The sequence below is a fragment of the Hippocampus bargibanti genome, linkage group LG04 (genome assembly GCF_051943395.1).
Source record: "Hippocampus bargibanti isolate YZ-2025 linkage group LG04, ASM5194339v1, whole genome shotgun sequence".
Taxonomy (NCBI): domain Eukaryota; kingdom Metazoa; phylum Chordata; class Actinopteri; order Syngnathiformes; family Syngnathidae; genus Hippocampus; species Hippocampus bargibanti.
In genome coordinates, this window is record NC_142737.1 from 21,915,001 (window position 1) to 21,934,449 (window position 19,449).

The 19,449-nt window shown below is 41.8% G+C and overlaps 1 protein-coding gene across 2 annotated transcripts in view; it reads left to right on the forward strand.

Annotated features, from left to right (window-relative positions):
* mn1b (MN1 proto-oncogene, transcriptional regulator b) overlaps positions 1-8,814 on the forward strand; it is a 17,532-nt gene extending 8,718 nt beyond the window's left edge. For both annotated transcript variants that reach the window (XM_088994712.1, XM_088994714.1), the window contains one exon: positions 7,443-8,814. In XM_088994712.1, coding sequence (XP_088850838.1) covers positions 7,443-7,672 — 230 coding nt within the window. In that variant the 3' untranslated portion in view covers positions 7,673-8,814. The remainder of the gene's footprint in view (positions 1-7,442) is intronic.
* The last annotated feature ends 10,635 nt before the right edge of the window (positions 8,815-19,449 follow it).

Consider the following 19,449-nt stretch of genomic DNA (forward strand, 5'->3'; position numbering starts at 1 on the left):
ATTGCTCGTGTTTCTCTGCAGCAAATTTCAGAACGAGAGTTGCATTGAAACAACTGGGTCCTTGTGAAGAAAAAGCTCAACACTTTATTTTGATCACTTTTTTTAACTGACATTGTGCTGTGCGATTCTACGGTTCAATGAGTTATGTATCTGAGGTCTTGTCATTTTTTTTCTTATGAATTTGGATGTGTGTTTGTGTGTCTGTGTGTGTATGCATGAGCGCTTGTGTGTGTGTGTGTGTGCGAGTGTGTGTGTGTGTGTGTGTGTGTGCGAGTGTGTGTGTGTGTGTGTGTGCGAGTGTGTGTGTGTGTGTGTGTGTGCACGTGCTTGTGTGCACACATGCGGATATGTATGTAGACAGCGCCATTTGATAATGTGGATGTGTCAACTGCAGACATAAAGTTTGATTTATTTAGACTGTGTCAAACTTACAACTCCACCCCATCGACCCGCCAGCCCTCAATGTTCCCTCTTTCTTGGCCTGGTAGAATGCGTTAACTTTATTCAATGTGGCCAAAGAAAAAAACGTTTTTCCTTGATGTATATATCAAGCATAATTCGGGGGAAAAAAAGCATACATATTGTTACATATGAAGTGTTTTCATTTCTATGTCCATTTTTTTCAGACTAGTTACTTGTTAGATTTAAAAAAAAAAAGAAAAACTCTCATCCAGCATGTTTTCCCAGTCGAGAGGTGTTTGGATGAGGAAAAAAAAGTTCCAGAATGTGGTAAATGTTCTTGTACGGATCAGTGAGTGGAATGCATTTATCTAGGAGTTGTACAAATTGAAATGAAAAATCAGTGATTACCAATGTATGTGACATTCATGCAAACGTTTCTTATTGACTGCCTGCCATACAACTGTGGTGGTTAGAGAGAGAGAGAGAGAGAGAGAGAGAGAGAGAGAGAGAGAGAGAGAGAGAGAGAGAGAGAGAGAGAGAGAGAGAGAGAGAGAGAGAGAGAGAGAGAGAGAGAGAGAGAGAGAGAGAGAGAGAGAAAGAGAGAAAAGAACCAGTTTAGTACAAAGCCACTGAAAGGTGTTGGGTTTATATGTCTGTGCTTGTAAAAAGGTGTGTACGTGTTCTCAGCCCTCTTGAGGTGTCAGTGTTGTCACACTGCCAGCAGTGGTTATGTTGTTTGCCGTACAGCTTGTTGTCAGGTATCTTTAATTTGTATTGAGGAATTGACAAATGACTTATGACACCTTAGCTCTTTCTCCTTGGAGAGAAAAGTGAAAGCTGATTGAGAGAAAAAGAAACGAGTGATAGCGGCAGATAAAAAGTGTCTCACTCCCTCAAGGGAAAGTGAAGTGCTGTTTTATTCATAACAATAAAAATGAAGCCAAAAAATAAGTTGACTGTATAAATCAGGCATTGCATTCTTGCATCATATGTGGGATTTCTGTTGTATGTTCCAACATTTGGAGCACTCTTAAAAATAGATGGCAATATCTAAAAATACCAGGTTTTGATAAACAAAAGGTGTCAACTTTGGAAAAAAAGGAGTTTTCCGCAGTGTGCTGAGACAAAATAGAGACAGCGAAGTAGATCAACATGTCACCGGCTTGGATGACACACTGGACAGGTCATAGACACACTTGTGAGTTATGAATGGCCCTCTAAATCACTTCCCATGTTCTGCTTTGTGTCTGCCTCCCTAAGCGCTTCTTGTGGCCGGAGAGGTGAGTGTGCGTATTTGTGATTACGTGTGTGTGTGTTTATATGAGAGAAGGTAACCAACGCTGACGGCAATGCGTGTCTGGACAAGCTTCTCTTATTAGACTCCCCTTAAATTGCCGGTCGGAGAACAGAAAGGAAATTCAAACCAAAATAACCGCTCCGTTCTTGTTGGAGAAATGCGCTGCCCACCCCCTTCTCCCCAGTCTTTGCAGCGATCCTCCCTCTTCTGAAGCAAAGGTCATAGTTTGGGAGTCAGGCTTTTTTATTTTTTGGAGGGAGGTGGGGGTGCATATGCCCTCCTTTGATAACCTTGTCTTACTTTTTGTGATGTTCATTTTTTTTTTTTTTTTTGGGGGGGGGGGGGTCAAATGCGGCGAGTAGTAGGAGTCCATGGCAACCGCACTTTTTTTGTTTGTTTGTATTTTTGTTCGCTGTGACTACTTCTTTGTGCTGACTAAAACAGAATTCTCACACCATGCCATCCATGGCTCTAGTTGTTATGCTAAAGGAATCTGACCTGATGTCACACAGTGTCATAGGAGCGGAGGCCTTTGGGTGTTTTTGTCAGTGAGCGGAGCGGTCCGATTGGACCGCGTGGCGTTCAGAGAAGATAGGGTCGCGCCCCCTGGAGCGCAAGGTTAAAGGTGAAGTGTCGTCATGGAAGTAGAGCTTGGGATAGAAAGGGCAGAGCCATGCCGCTTGAGATCCCATAGCCTGGGAAATCAACGTGACGGACATGAGGAGCCAGGGCCAAAAAAAGAAGTCTTGTGAAAATCTTAACTCTCTTGCGCACACTTTGTCTCCTCCTGCCATCTTTTTGTTATTTCAAAGCGACAATTCATTGCATCCACTCGTTTTATGTATTAACTTCAAAGACTGCTGCAGTTATTTTTAAGCATGAGCAAACATTTGTCGCAAAAATAATGCAAGAATTATCGTTAGCCTCCTCCTTTCACATTGCCTGCTGATTGGGTAGTGACATGCAAAGATGCGTCAGCCTGTCTGATCCCACAAAGACTCATGTCATGTACACGCTGTGTGTGTGTGTGTGTGTGTGTGTGTGTGTGTGTGTGTGTGTGTGTGTGTGTGTGTGTGTGTGTGTGTGTGTGTGTGTGTGTGTGTGTGTGTGTGTGTGTAAATAACTATGTCACTCTTAAAGTCAAAGCGATACAATAAATCACAATGAATTTAGTATTTGTTCGTGATTAGTATCACGTGGCTTTTGCAATCTTGTCGGTCTGGGATGTTTTGAAAGACAATTTAGGTGTGTTTGTCTTCTCAGGCTGAACATTCTCCTTTTTTTATTGCTTCTTGATGCTGAGCTATAGTTCCCCCACAGATGAATGGGCTTTGATTGTTATTACTGTGAAAATGAAAATCTGTGTTAGCCTGTGTTTAGAGCAGCCAAAACCACAAAGATCTGATTGGGAGCTGAGATATCCCTGTGTGTAAAATGTCACGGTGAATTGGGATTTGGAATTGTGTGAGGTAAAATTTCACACCACCGTTTCCAGTTTTTAAGTATAACTAGTGTCGTCCGACCGCATTGTGTTTGAGAATATTGATGACGCACAGCAGGATTCCTTGTGTTGGTTGCGTTTAATGATCTCCATTACAAAGCCTGATGAAAATAGTAAAAAACAATCTTCCTTGTCTGTTATACTGATACAGCGTAACTGTCCCCATGGTAATCAAGAGAGAAAGAGGAGAGTCAAGGGCGCGAGTTCAACTAAAAAGATGCAGTGCCATATTCATTATTGAATTAGGGGAACACATAAAAACGTTTTTTTCTTTCCTTTAATGAAGAAGAAGAAAAAGAAGAAGAATTGAAGATAGAGTAAAAGAACATGTGAGGTGTTTATCATTTCACACATTTGGCAAAATTATAATGCAGGCAAGTAAGCATTTCCACATTTTTTACTGGCCCTGTTACATTATGATGAAGAATGTAATTTCATACCATCTTTACGAATTTTGACCATTTACCTGTACACTGACTCCCGTGGATATGTTCCATTTATATGTGGCCATATCTATCTATCTATCTATCTATCTATCTATCTATCTATCTATCTATCTATCTATCTATCTATCTATCTATCTATCTATCTATCTATCTATCTATCTATCTATCTATCTATCTATCTATCTATCTATCTATCTATCTATCTATCTATCTATCTATCTATCTCATACCTGTCAACCTGTACGTTTTTGCCGTACAAAGTACGTTTATTATGGATTTTAAGATGTGTACGACGTACAAGAAAATCTGTACGGAAAAACGGACATTTGTCAATTATGGGTACCATCCAGTACACACCGACTATCACGAAACGGCAAATCAATCAAGTCGTACGAGTTCACCGCGGTAGCCGCTATCTCGGTATCATTTTTTTCCTTGCAAACGAAGCGATTGGTTTGATGCTACTGTGCGCATGCTTCTGCCGCCTGGGGATTTCCTATTGCATCATGCCGATCACGCGTGAACAAAGTGAAAATAACTTTCGCTTTGTTCACGTAGTAATTAAAGGACAACCGACACCCCTTTTTTTGTTTCCTAACTGACATCAGAAAAATGTTTTATGGCATCTAAAATACCCAAATCACGCAGGATGATATTTTTAGTCAAATGCAAAACACCAATAAAAATGACTTAAAGTGTGCAAAAACTACCTAAATTGAACCCGGAAGTGGCCAGTTTCAGAAAGTCCCGCCCCCTTATTCATGATGTCACGCAAAGACGTCTTGCCTTGCTCGAGAATCAAAACAATGGCTTCATGCTTTCTTGTTACTCATCCAGTTATGAATATGATTCAAATAGTTCTGAAGAGGAAAGCATAAATGTCTGCAATCGATTAAAAAAATTATTCCATGTCATTTTGAGGCATCTGGACAGAAATGTAGCACCCAGAAAATGCAGAAGATGACTGAAATGGGCTGATTTGTCTCCTGGGAATTTGTGTCAGCGAATATCAAATAGTTGTCTTGGTGCAACACAGAACGATTCACCATCACGTTATTTATGTGTTTTCCTTCTAATTTTGCCATGAACACGAAGTTTTCAGACCAAACAAAGTACCGCAGAATGCATTGTGTGTCCTTTCTCGGTCCGGGGCGTTCCTTCCATGACGTGACGTCAGGAATCGTCACCAACTCAAAAACAAGACTTCCTGAATATTCAGCTCGTTTTAAAATGTCAAATATAGCTATATGCGATGCAATCTTTGTAAAATGCGATCAGTAGAAGTCATTTGAAGCGATTTTCCTTGTCCAGAGGCTTCAGTTGTCCTTTAAGCAACACTTCATCATTCATCATTTCATCATTTATCAAGAATATGTACAGAATGATATAATGAAACACATGTAAAATATAACATGTTAAACTACATGAATAAATACGTTTGAAAAAAATATGATTTCGTATTTAAAAAATCCCACCATTTAAACATGTCACATATTTTTGGGAGATGCCATCTCTTCATAAATCCATTTTCTATACATCTTATCCTGTTTGGGCTTGTTGGAATTTTTAATTTGACATTTTTGCCGAATGTATTAACTCAAATGCATCTGAATTATCTGCCAATTGTATTGCGTTTTTTTTAATTTCTTATTTCTTTCGTATTTAATAGTGCAACATGAATTGTCCATCGAATGTTAGTGGTGTGTCTTGCTGTGATCGCTTGCGTGCGCCCATCTAAATATACACATGTGTATGTGGAGCAGTGGCTAAAGGCTGATGCGGGTATGACAGCGGCGGCAGCGGTTGCCGGGTTGTGTGTGTTTGGCCGAACGTGTTGTCAGTTTGCTGTGTGTCAGCAGTGAGCCAGGGGAACGCTTGGCTGCCTATTCAGGGCGGTGTGGACCCCGCTGTGCTCAGCTAGCATGAGCTGCCGGCGGCTGCCGGCGGCTGCTGGCGGGCGCTGAGACAAGGGAGTGAGAGTGGGTGGAGGGAGGCAATATGCCCGAGTTGAAGGGGAAGGAAGAGGCGGAGGGGGGCCTGGCCACGCTGAGGTGTATAGCCTCACCCTCTGGCAAATGTCGGGTCTTGTCAGTCGCACCTCTGACGCCGCTTCAAATCCTCATTTCTCCCTCACCGCGTCCACCCACGTAACATCTTACTTCTTTGGGAAAGAGAATTTTCACAAAATCCTCGCAAAGTCAAACAGACTTGGCTGTCTGACCTTTTACCAAATCCTCCACTTTTCCGATCCAGTGGTCACAGTCCAGACAGGCTGCGGGCACGCCTGTGTGTCTTCATCCCTTGGTTGTCCTTGTTGTATGGCCAGGTGAGGATTTGGCAAGGAGATGAAGGATGAAAACAGTCAACAAAAGGCCCTACCCACCAAAAAGTATAATTCACCTTAGCATACCTTTTTTTTCCCACCGTCAAGATTAATCCATGTTGTTGTTATTGGACTCGTCGCTGTAATATTTTACTTAAAATGTGGAACTGGATACAGTGTGCCTTGGATTGGATTGGATTTGCCTTTATTAGTCTCGCATTGGAGAAATTTACATTTCACAGCAGCAACGTTATGAAAGGAATGAAAGTAGAAAAACCAAATTCACAGTTGTCATCAACATGTGACAACAGGAATATACACATTCTTTCTGTTTTGAAAAAAAATCACATCTTGGAATATAAAAGTAAAAAAAATGACACAAAATTCCAGATGCCGTCCATTGTTTTCCTTTGTTTGCTGTCCCTTTCTTCTTGGTGCTGAATTTATCAATGATGCTGTTGTGTTGCCACGATATCACACTTCTTACACCCATCACCATTATCCCACAGCCCTTTTGTGCTTTCGTCTTCCACACGCTACATGTGGATCAGAACTGCCGTGTTGTTGCTAAGCCTGTGCAGCTCGTTTCATGCATCTCAGCCGTTGTGAGGCATGTACACTCATCTTGTCAGGGCTGCGTTGTCTCCGCTTCCACACTCGTCCCGTCCCCAACGTCGTGTTTGCGCATGATACTGATGTGTTTCAACCAGCCGCCCAGTGCTAAAGTACGGGTTAGCGTGTGTGTTTGGGCAAAAGAGATGGGAGAGTAATCAGACTGGAAGTCTTCACACACTTCTCCTGTGCTTTTGGCTAAAAGGAAAAATCCAAAGCACGTAGTCCCTCCATTAACTCTGTCCAAGTTGCGATGTGTCTCTCCTCCCTCCGAGCTTCGCTTCCTCACTACTTCGCATCCACAGCATATTGGCAGATGATATATCGTTTAGAAAGCACTTCCTGTCCTCGTCAATCTTCCCCTTGACTAAGTTTTTCATTACACAACTCAGAGTGATTTTTCTCCATATGTGGAACGTGCACCGCGGGCGTCAGCATTAACTCCCCGGCGCAGCACATTTTTTAATATGATGTATAATCAACCTGTGTATAGATTTTTTTTTCGGGAAGCTTGCCGCAGCCGTTTAATATGAGCCTCCACATCTCTGTGACAACAGGTCGATATGTCCGATAAATTGGGTCAAGCAGGGTTAAAGGCCAGTTTTGTCAGTGTCCTTTGACCTTCGCATCAAGGGCCAGCGCAGTTTTGCCCGCGAGAAACACACAGACCGAAGAAGGAGTTTACGTGAGCACAGTGGCGGAACACAGTTAAATTAATATCACAGTGCAGATTTCGAGTGGGATGTGTAAATGACACGTGTTTCATTAAAATTGTATTTGAATGATTCATCTGCCAGTTACTAAATGCTGCTCATTTTGCGCAGATGTAATTAACCTTTTTCTTTCTCCTCTTGCCTGCAGACTCTGAGCTGTCCCAGAGTAAAGCTGCAGTCGGGACCTCCGGGGTCAGCGGAGGAGGAGGAGGCAGCGGGGGAGGAGGAGGAGGAGCAAACCACCTTCAGTGCCTGTCCGTCCACTGCACAGACGAGCTGGGGGACAGCAAGGGCAGAGGAGGGCCCGTTTCTTCGTGGCGCTCTCTCCACTCTGATATTTCCAACCGATTTGGGACATTCGTGGCGGCACTGACTTGAATGAAAAGCTGTCCCTCCACAAAAGAAGAGGACAAACTAAGATCAGAGACAAATGACAAAGAATGATGATTATAACACGTGGAAAGTGCGGGCATCTTCTGCCTGTTCAGGGAGAGAATGACTTTCACGTGTAAATGGCAAACATAAACGCGCACACACCCACACATCCACACACATGCATAAAAATAACATTTTATTGTGAAAAACATGCCCTTACTCACTCAGACACTGCTGGACATCACAGTGTGGGCTCGATCAAACGATGCCCGATCGGGAGAACCTCAAAATTACATGTAAAGTATATTTTTTCTTTTTTTTTTGTTTTCTTTTTTGTTGGTTTTGTTTTAATTACAGAATATAAACTTGTCAAACAATGAGTATGAGATAGCAAAAGCAGATATATTCAGTTGCCACTGGCTGTAATTGTGTAGCAGTGTTGACACGTAATATACTTGGCAGGCTGTGGGATTTTTTTTCTTTTTCTGATGTTGGTAAATATGGCCTTTTTGCTCTCCTCGCGTACATGTAGAGCTCTAATGTAAATAAATATATATGAACCAATTTTAGGCAACTCTGCCTCAAAAATGTAATCTGTCTTCCATTTGTTTTCATCATTTTTGTCCTTTTTCAATGAGCAGACTACATTGGAAGTGGAATACAGAAGCATAACAGAAGATAGATGAATATGCATGAATGTATGTTTTTTTTGTGCAAATACAACTATTTGCCTCCATATTCCACGCATGTTTTTTTTACCTATATTGCTGCTGTTGTTCATTTATGTTGTAAGAAACTTTTCTCATATTCATGAGCTCAACCTTGTATACAATTCAGCCAATGGGAACTGAAATGGAGGCATTTGCTTTGTTGAATTGAAAAAAATGGCTATTGGTATTGCACATGTATAATAAGATTTTAAAAAAACGCTGTGTGTTGGGCAATCTTGTAATCTTTAAATAAAGCTTCTGTTGAATTTGAATTTCTGAAACAATAGATGGAGGACTGTGACAGCAATTTATGAACTGATTTATTTGTTTACTTTTTAAAGGATAAGTAAAGTGCAGTCGTCTGTTTTCCTGCATATTGTATATATCTGTATATGTTTTATTGAGTAACTAAATAACAATAAATATGATGTTAAAGGTGGAGCTTTGCTACCCGTCTATTTGTTTTTTTAAATTGTTTAATTTAACAGCAAATAAAAATGCGATGTTTTCATAACCTACAATATTCACGATGAGAACCATGAACCGATGCAAATTGTCTGCCGTGTATTTCAAATGACAAGCTATGATAAGGCAGTTGCGACCTGAATCACACCAAGTGACAGCAGTACAAGGTATTGTCAAATGTAAAGACGAGACGTGGCAAAGAAGCGATGCTGCAATGCGCATCTTAATGGATTAAGACTAACATGATTAATTCTGTGTTCACTCGCTCACAACACTCGTCTCATTTCATTCTCACATCAACAGTTCTGCTCAATTCACGCAACTTGTAATGAATCAGAATCAAAAACAAAAAAACAATTAGCATTCAAGGAATAGGCGTTTTGCAAAATAACATAATTTTCCCAGGAAAATATTTAAATGGATATTTTAAGGTGAAGGCAATGTGATGGAATAGTGGTAAACACCTCTGCCTCAGCAGATCATGGAGTCCTTTAAGACATTAACACATTTGCAGTGCATGTGTGGCTATTCCGCAGTTACCGTACTCCACTGTCCTCCCACATACCATAAACAAAGCTTGATGACGTTAAATAGATGTTAATTGAAGATTCGGATTTTCCCATTGGTGCGTGTATCAATGGTTGTTTGTCTGATTGACAGGTGACCCAGCCTGAAGTCTGCTGGGAACCAGCTCACTCTTGACTCGAATGAGGACGAGTAGTGTAAAAAATTGATGTACAGTAAAGTCTCGTTATATCGATATCGGTTATATATATATAGTACCGCTTATTACGATACTATTTCTATGAACGCAAGGAGAAAATTACATGCGCGCAGGGTCGGATATATCGATAGTCCCGGTTATATCGATATTTTTTCGGACTCCCGAGAATATCGATATAAAGATACTTTACTGTATTTGCAGATGTTTGTGGACTGTGTAAAATTTATTTCAGTTCTCAAATTAAATCAAATTAGCCTATATGTGATTTTCGACCTTGACCTCACAGTGCATAAGTCGCGGGTTCAATCTCGGATCAGGCCTCCCTTTATGTGGAGTTTGAATGTTCTCCACGGGACTGCGTGGGTTTCCTCCCACATTCCAAAAACATGCACAGCAGACTGATTGAATGCTCTAAATTGTCGCCAGGTGTATGAGTGTGGATGGTTGTTTGTCATGTCCCCTGCTATTGGCTGGCAACCGGTTCAAAGTGTCCCATATCGACTGCCGGAAGACGGCTGGGTGAGGCTTCAACACCCCCTGCGACCCGTGTGAAGATTATGAAGATAGGAAAATTATTGAATGACTGGATTATTTAAGATTATACGATAGTCTTTTGTTCTTTTCCAGATATGGATGTCTTTGTTGGTTTACAACATTTCATTGTTACGAATGGCAGATGGGAAAAATGCTTTGTTCCCTTTGGAAATGGAAGCCAACCTAAAGAGTGAAGATAAGAAATGATTCATATTTTTCATTACGTTTTTCATTTGATAACTTTATACCACCAATCTAAAGTGTTTGTCATAAAAGTATTTACTGCAATTTAGATTTCACTCCTGGTGCCCGAAAATGGCTGGGATAGGCTCCAGCAACCCCTGCAACCCTAATGAGGATAAAGCGGTCTGGAAAATAGATGGAATGGATACTGTTTGAGAATACGTTTGTGACAGGCTCTGTTCTGACTGAATAAGACCAGAATCGTTAGAAAAACGTATAAATTGTGAAAGATTCTGGAATACATTCCAATATATTATACAGTATGCGATACAACTCTCCCCTAACTTAGATAGTGGCGTGAACATTCAAAAGAAAACATGTCAAATGTGCTCCCTCCAAACACACATAAATAGGGGTACAGTAGATGCAGTAGTTTGCAACCATGATAGTAAAAAGTAGTGCAGTTTGCAACCATGATAGTAAAAATATTCAGGCCAATGAGCCACACTGTTTCCTTTTAATCGACTCTACGAGTCTCCCTAATGATTTGGTGAATGAATTATTGAATTATGCATCAACAAAAAATGCCATACAACAAGTATACAGTCACTCCTTCCTTCCCCTATTTAGCTTGACTATTTGCTGTCTACATTAATACTTGCCAACTCAATGACCCCCGTGTCGTATCTCTGAAGTGGGTACGTCGAAGCTACCTACCAGGGCTCATGAGCAGTTTACATCGCTGCTGTCTTGGTTTCACAAACACACATTGGAATCCCAGCGTATTTTTTTTTGGGGGGGGGGGTTTCTTTAATGTGGTAGCAGGAACCTGCAGTGTACTCGATGCAAAAAAAACTCAGCGTTGGCAAACAGCAGCCGAAACAGACGATGTGACTGGCACCACCAAGGAGGAAAAATGGGAGAAGCGAATGTTTTGATTTCTGAAAAAAAAAATAGCTTCTATTTTTTCAAAGTGACACTTTATGGTTTTTAGTGTTAGCTTTTCATTGTGCAATTCAGTATTATCTGCTACGTGTTCCACCCAAATGGAGAAAGTATTGTGGCAGAAATGTTGAGATGATGGGGCAATTTGTTTCAGGTTCGGCCCAGTAGCCCAGCAAAGGAACATAAGTGGAGAAGTGTTAAAAGAATCACAGAGGGGAGTTGGTGAAAATGGAGGAATGACACAATTCAAAGGCTGTTTAGTATGCAGAGAGCAAGGGAATTCAAGAGGAAAATAATATAAGTAGCGATGTGCATAATAATACAGCAGAAAGAAAAGATTATAATTTTTGACTATTGATAATGACCTGGGATGGGGTGTGTAGGCAGATGGTTCACTTATTTTCAAATGGACATTTTTCTGACATTTGTTTTGTTTTCTGTTGTGACTTTGGGCAGTATATTATTTACATCACATGGAGCAGATTTAAGATAATTTCTTTGGCCGAAACCCGGTACTGCAATTTAGTCGACACTGACTGTACATTCATTAAATATATGTTGGAATGGACAAATGTATTCATAGTATTAGTTATTAGTATTAATGCTTTTAATAAAAAAACGGTATATAATTTTTGTGCTTGTAATTTTTGTGGGTTTGCGGAATGCCATTTTCTGTTCCAGCATGACTGTACTCCATGAAGACATGCTTGGATCGGTTTCACTGGGAAGACGTCTGACTTTAAACCGTTTTGGGACAAACTCAAGCAGAGATTTTGAATCAGGCCTGATTTCACTGTTTGCCATCCTTTTATTGTTGTAAGAACAATAGCTGCACAAATGTTGCTGCATTTGCTTGTGCATTCAGCTCACTGTACAAGAGTGTCTTGAAAGTGACGCCCTACCTGTCTGTCTGGTTTGACCAACCTCTTTCCTGGAAGCATGGGCATGTGTTCACAGGTTTCGACTACACGCTTGATGAAATGTAGGTTGCTGTTTTGATGGACGTGTCGGCGCTCGCACACCTTCCCGCCGTTTGAGATTGCGTTTGTCGTCTGCTGCGTACTGGGGGAAGCGATAGCCCCTTTTTGCGAACATGCCTGCTGATTAGCCTCAGACATGTAAGACATGGTGACAAAGAGTCCTTGGGGTGTTGGCTCCGGTCAAGATGTATGGGGCTGGGTTTTTTCCTTCAATGGGCTCATCTGCATGGCAGCTAGGCCGAGAGATGGGGGTGGGGTTGCTGGTGGACACCGTGCGGTTGCTTGAGAAATTTTGTGATTCCCAGCCAACGCACATCCAAAGAATAACAATTTCACTCGCCATGAAGACCGTCCATGGAGCCGTGGGGGTCGTGTCCAGAAAACTGGGCCAAACACTGCTCTCATGCAGCTTTCTGTGCACTACTATAAATACATACCCTATTTGTACAGAGGCGATATGCATCTTTGGGAAAATACCACAATGTTGACATAGGAGCACCCTCCACACACCCCTACCGCCCTCCCTCCATCCACTTTCTCCCTTCAACACGTTTTAGCCGTTGTTCAACTTTTGAGACGAGAACGGTGAGCAAAAAAAAAAAAAAGAGTACGAGGGAGAGCAAGAGCAGGATAGGGAAATGGAAAGAGATTGAGAGTAAAAGAAGTGTCTTTTGGGGGCCTCCACGGTCTTGGAGCTACTATGGTACCCACCAGTGCCCTCACATGCACTCGGCATCTAAAGGGCTTTTGTCCTGTAAAAAAGGGATTGGCTAAATTGTGGGGGCTTGTGGATTGGGGAGTGGGATCGGACTTGCTGCAGTATATTTGTCTCCCACGTCTCCATCACTTTTTTATGAACTAGTTGGGGTGTCGTGTGGAAGGGCAAAAAGGGGCTCAGGGTTTGGGGAGGGGGGGGGGGGTTGGAATTCTTCCAAACATTGCCTTTTTGCTTTCAAAGAAAGCTCACTTGTGTAAATGTGCTCTTTGTCCCTTGGCTTATTGTTTGAATAGCATTGTGGACTTTTTTTGTGAGCAGCTCACAGGGGCCGGTCTGGGCCACAGAGGAATGGAGGGGGCCTCTCTAGTTGAATGACTCTGAGCAGGGACAAGGGGGTTTCGGAAAGGTATCATTAAGGATCTATAGCGTTCGGATCTTGGTTCCACACAATTACTTGCAAAACTGGTCGACAGGAGCAGGAACATCCATTTAGGATTAAGAGTTTCTGAGTTCACAATTACAACGCCGCTAGATGTTATTTGAGTATGCTTAATTAAGTTCATAAAGTTAAGGCCAATTGAGAGCACAAGGGTTGTGTGGACTATTATCCCCCCAGATGACTGGCCCATTGATGGGCACTCTTAGCTGATAGAAACAATATGAAAACAGACAGACTCCAGGCCTCTATATAGGGATTTCCTGGTTGAGCTGAATGTCTGGAGTGTTTCACTGAAGTCAATTCATGACTTCCATCTGTTCTCTCCTCTCTCGCTTTCTTTCTGGCAGGGAAGCTGACAGGTGGAAAAGAAGCCCATGCATTTGCATGTCGGGCCCATTTACATATATACAGTCTATGGCGGTCTGTCACTCACTAACGGTTGCTGTTTTTTTCTTGTGGTGAAATTAAAATTAAATATCATGCAGCATATTTTTGCTCAGTAGCCTATTTTTTCACAATTTAAGTCTTTGGCGCCTTTTGGTAAGTGTACCACAATGATGAAGAAAGAGGGAGATATGTGCAACTGTACAACTGTTATATTTCATTCTACCACTGATCACTATCTCTGCTTGATATTTTGCACATTGTCTCAAAATTGTTTCTGAGAGGTACTACTTACATTCAGGAATTTGATTATATTAGACTAGATTAGATTAGCCTTTATTTATGTCCTCCATACTTATTTGTCATGTCTTTTTCATGATAATACTAGTGCAGCGTTTTCTACCTGAGAAAAATTCCTTGTGTGTGCTACACATTTGGCCAATAAAGATGATTCTGATTTTGATTGTGATCTTTTCGCAGCAAGGGTGAAATTGGCCCATTTTATGGGGCAGATCTGTTTCATGTTCAGTGACAAAAAAAGCAATTCATTGTTACACTTAAACCCACACGAATCACAACATGTGCTAAAATACTTTATCAATTCCCATGTGGCTGTCCTTAATTAGTTTGTAATTCTTTTGGTATTACAAATGTTTTGTACTTGCAGATTCATGAGCGCTTATGAAGACGACAAGCCACTGAAATACAATTTTCCACTGCCACACAGTGTGGCGCATGACAGCAATCTAACAATGATATTATCTGAAGATAATATTACTCATCAATGCTAAAACTGCAGCTCTGCTTAGCTTTTGCGGTTGCCATAACAGTCCTTTGGCAGGCATATCAAAATGGCTCTTCCACTCCGGAACGCGACCAGCCTCCCCAATTATCTCATTGGCAAAGAAATTCGGAATGGTTATATGCTCATTTGTTGTGCACTTTAGTTGTGTGCAAGACAGCTTTTTCATATACTTATTTTCATTGGTTGGCAGATAACTACAGTTGGTAATTATAGTGGTAGTTAAATTGCACATTTGATAGGTGGGCAAGCACTCCAGCACCCAAACTCTGTGGATACCAACATTAGAAAGTTAATTATCCATTTTATTACCTCTTTAAAGTAGTCATTTTTATCATCAAGTTCATTGAAACAATTTGTGTTCACAATTATACATTGCGGCAACAGGTGCAAGTAGTTATTAGACCAGAAGCAGACTTACATTGAAATTCAATGAGGCTAATCCTTTGAGGAAGGATAAGTAAGGCCTAATAAATCTCCCGCTTTCACTGTCAGGACAGTCTACCGTAGTTTCTGCTACTTGATCTTGTGGGTTATTCTTAAGTAAATCCACAAACATCCCCGTATGGTCCACTAACTTGCCACGTCTGTGTCTTACTTCTATTCCATCTCTTGTTATTTTGTAACTTCTCTTTTATCCCATCCCGTCACTCTCGGGACTCACATGGGGGGCTTTCTGTTGGAAAGTGATTTAGCATGGTACCCTGCTCCAAGCCTGTCCTGCTTTGTATGGGAACATGTGCCTGTGTCAAGAGCAACAATTAGTGGGGCGCGTCCCTTATCATTAATCACCAACAGTCTTGGATCCCAACAGAATGTTGACTTGACTCATTTGAAATTTGGTGGCACTTTGACTTGCTCACTGCCCCCCCACCCCACCACGGTGACTGGGACTTGCTTGAGACTTGAAGGTAACTTGCACTTATGTCACTTACTCCCCCCACAGTTATCACCCTCATCATGCAGACTGGACCTAATGCTCGTGTGGGAACACATTCCCTCATTTAGCATCCCACTCAGTTTCCCACTCACCACCGTGGCAGGATGTTAAATATTGATTATTGAATGATTGGCCAGAATGAGACAGGACGGCATGGTCCTGGATTCACTTAGTCTGGATAAGAGCAGAGATAAGACAGACACAAGGAGACATATTCAGATTTGTGCCTCACGAGGGATTCAGCAGTTTCTCTCCTGGGTGGTGTACATTAAGTAGATGGGAATTGTGAGCAAAATGATGAGTGGACTAGGAGGCGGGGCAGTATCAAAGGAAACAGACATTCTCTCGTTTACATTTTTATTTTTTCATGTGCATGATATAACACACATTGGATTGTTATAAATGCATACATTGGCACCAGATTTCAGATCACTTTCTTGAAACCCCTCCTCCCCACTCACACTCACACACACACACGTGAATATACACAGCTCGGTATGCTGGCCATATTCCCTTCTGTCTTTATTTAATGCATAATGATTTTTGGGGGTGAGGGGATGTCTCCCCCCGTCTCTCTCTCTCTCTCTCTCTCTCTCTCTCTCTCTCTCTCTCTCTCTCTCTCTCTCTCTCTCTCTCTCTCTCTCTCTCTCTCTCTCTCTCTCTCTCTGTCACTCTTTGCAATAACAAAGGAATGAAAGCAGCCAGACGGTAGCACATGCCTAATATAAAATCAATGCTCTGCTTGGAAGAGGAGTGAGGCTAGAAAAAAAGGACTTGGTGGGAAAAAAACGAGCATTCAAATTGGTCAAATGCCAAAATTGAGCTTCTGGGTGTGTTCTTGTATCTCTCTTTTGAAATCTATATGTTCAATATGGACACAGGGAGCACGCACAAATACTCTGCACACTGACCACGTATGCTCTAGCTTTTCTCCGCAATTTCTGAGTAGGCCTTGCTGTTCTTCACAAAGTGTCGCTGCAAGCATGCACTGTTGTCAACACATCTGATTGGGACACAAATTGGGGGGCGGGGGGGTCTGTTGGGGTGAGGTAAGAGATAGCCTTTGAAGCAGGAAATACTAAAGGCTATTGAGAAAACATTAGGCTAATGATCATTGGGAAGTGAATAGGCTCAGAGAGAAAATGAAGGGAGGAGGTCTGCGGGAGCGAACTGTTTAGCAAATGCAAGGAGGTGATAGATTACAAGGTAATTTGATTGACAGCCATGTGTCAAAAGTTAGTGTGTGTGTCCCTTATTGACTTGACTCTTTTAGATTCTTGGGACAAGAATTTATGTAGTCGTTTTTGTAGGGACGAAGTGATACACAGTGTCAAGTAATGTGTTTACTTACTGGTAAATGTGCCACTGTGTTTGTGTAAGAGGCAATAAATTCCATCCCATGCTGAGAGGGGGTGCTTGCTGGGTGATAGGTACACCAGACAGAGAGGGCACATTACGCTGTTTAGCTGCTAATTAAGGCGGGTTATCTTAATTTGAGCTGTTACCTCTGTCCTCGGCTGTGATTTATGAGATGGTAGCCCAGCACTGCACCCTTGCTATGCCCCTTCACACCACTAACAAGACAGAGGTCTCTTCAAAAACAACACATAGAATCTTTGCATAGTGAAGGTGCAAATTCTGTAAATTTGACACACAAAAAAAAAGGTTGCAGAACACAAGGCAAGTACAGTAAAGTCTCGTTATATCTATATCGGATATATCGATAGTCCCGGTTATATCGATACTATTTCTATGCACGCACGGAGAAAATTACATGCAAACAGGGTCGGATATATCGATAGTCCCGGTTATATCGATATTTTTTCGGACTACCTTGAATATCGATATAACGAGACTTTACTGTAATTGATTTACACGTCACATGTTAAAGGAAAGCAGAGTTTTTTTTCAGTGCTGTAATATAGCCAGCAGGTTGAAACTGCGGAAAGTCATCATACTCTGACCCCATCTGAAGCCTCTAAATTGATTTTTGATTGTTGTTTGTGAACCTGTCATGATGTACAAAACTTGCCAACCAGAGATTGTAGAAACAGAAGTCAATACCAAAGGAAGTGTAATTTTTCAATGCACGCGATGCACTGACATTTTAGCATGCATTCAGTCTGCCACAATCATGGCTGCCGCACACAACTCTGTTTTCCAGATTATTGAACTCCGATGTCATGAAAATCTAGAATGTAATTTGGACAGCCCTTGGGACAAATAAAGGGTAAATGCACTACATATAAGTATGACTTCTGAAGCAGAATTCTGAATCAGTGGGCCTGGAAAACCATCGCCAAAGTTAACTTCCTCACGGATCATCTGGTATGTTAGGTGCTTCTCTTGTATTTGGAATACGTGCAGTGGGGAATAGTTTTCAGCTCCTGGCCTGCTTATATTGTAATACATTCTTACGGTCGGGTGATAACTACTTCTAACTTTGTAAATAAAAGTATGAACAATAAAAATAAAAGTGACATCGTCCAGAGCTGATTACGCCTATACAAAGGAAGCAAATGGTTTTGCTTTGTAAATGGTTCCTTCGTTTTTTCCCCACTCTCCTTTACATTCCGTTGTTGAATGGCTGTGACAAATTGTCAGCCAAGCAATCAACACAACGACGTGAATTTAGTGAATCATACCATGTGCCGCAGCGAAATCAGTCCCATTTTGTCAACCTTCAAATGAAATTGCTGAAAACGTACACACAGCTGAACCAAAGTTTTTGGGAAATGGACCTTCTGCCTTTTTGGGTGTGTGGTGAGTTGAACACAGAGGTCAAATTAGCACATAATATAGAATTGGATGACGCTAAAGGAGTCTTCATCTGAACACACAAGTGGGGGACTGAATCTGGCCACAGTGCGCTAGCTCTCATGACTGGCCTCACTTCAAATCCTCGTGGCCATGAATGATAAAGGGGCTGAGGCTTTAACTTGCTGTTCGTTGACCTCGGAAAGAAAGAGCGAGGGGATTGGGTTCCTGTGAGGTGGATTGACTGCAGGCAAGAGTTAACTCGATCTTCAGCTAGGCGGGGTGCAAGGGTGAAGAGGAGGCAGGGTGTTTGAGGAAAAGGGGGTTAGTGCGGCAAAACAATGCAAGACACTGTTCTAAACATATCACCCCCCGAGGTTACAGAGGAGAAGACATGCTGGTGCAACCTCATCTCCTCCAGTTGCCTCTCGTACATAAAGGCTGGGGATTTCTCGAGCGCCTCGACTCGGATGTTGTTTTTAACCAGATGGTGGGCAGGTCCTGTGGCCACCAGAGCTTTGGGATGTGTGGCAATAATCCCACAGGTATTTTGCTGCAGGCTGGGACCTTCACACCTCCATCTAAATGGCAAAAAGAGTGTGAACGCGCTTGTGGCTTTGGGAGTCAAGATGATGTCATTGTCTTAGTCATTCACTATTTTTCACTGTTGAAATTTGTTGATCTGCATTCGGGGGATGTTTCAATGAAGCAAAATTCTCAACACTGTTGTAGGCTCACTGAAACTACACTTGTCAAAGTGCAGAGCACAATGCATTTTAGATGACAACAAAGTCATCTAATATGTAGCAATGCATGTTGGGTGAGATGTAAACTAGAGATAGGGCCCCCACTGCTGGGAGATCACCCTTTGACCCTTCAACTTTGCAAGCCTTGTTTGTGTTTCCAAAAGAGGCCTCCTCCTTTCCCTTATCTGAAATTTGCAGGAAGTAAAAGCTCAAGCTTCAGCCACATGAACATGTTGTCTTGCTTCAAGTTACCTAAAGGATGCATTTTCCATTTTGACCACGGTTCCCAAATTCCACAATTTATTTCTCGGTGATGAAAACTAATCACTCCGAAATACATGCTTAGTGCTTTTGTTTAGTCACGTGAATTGACACCAAACTGGCCTCTACAACATGAACACATTTTATGGCAATCAAAATCTTCTCACGTTTATTTTCTGATCTTTCATTCAG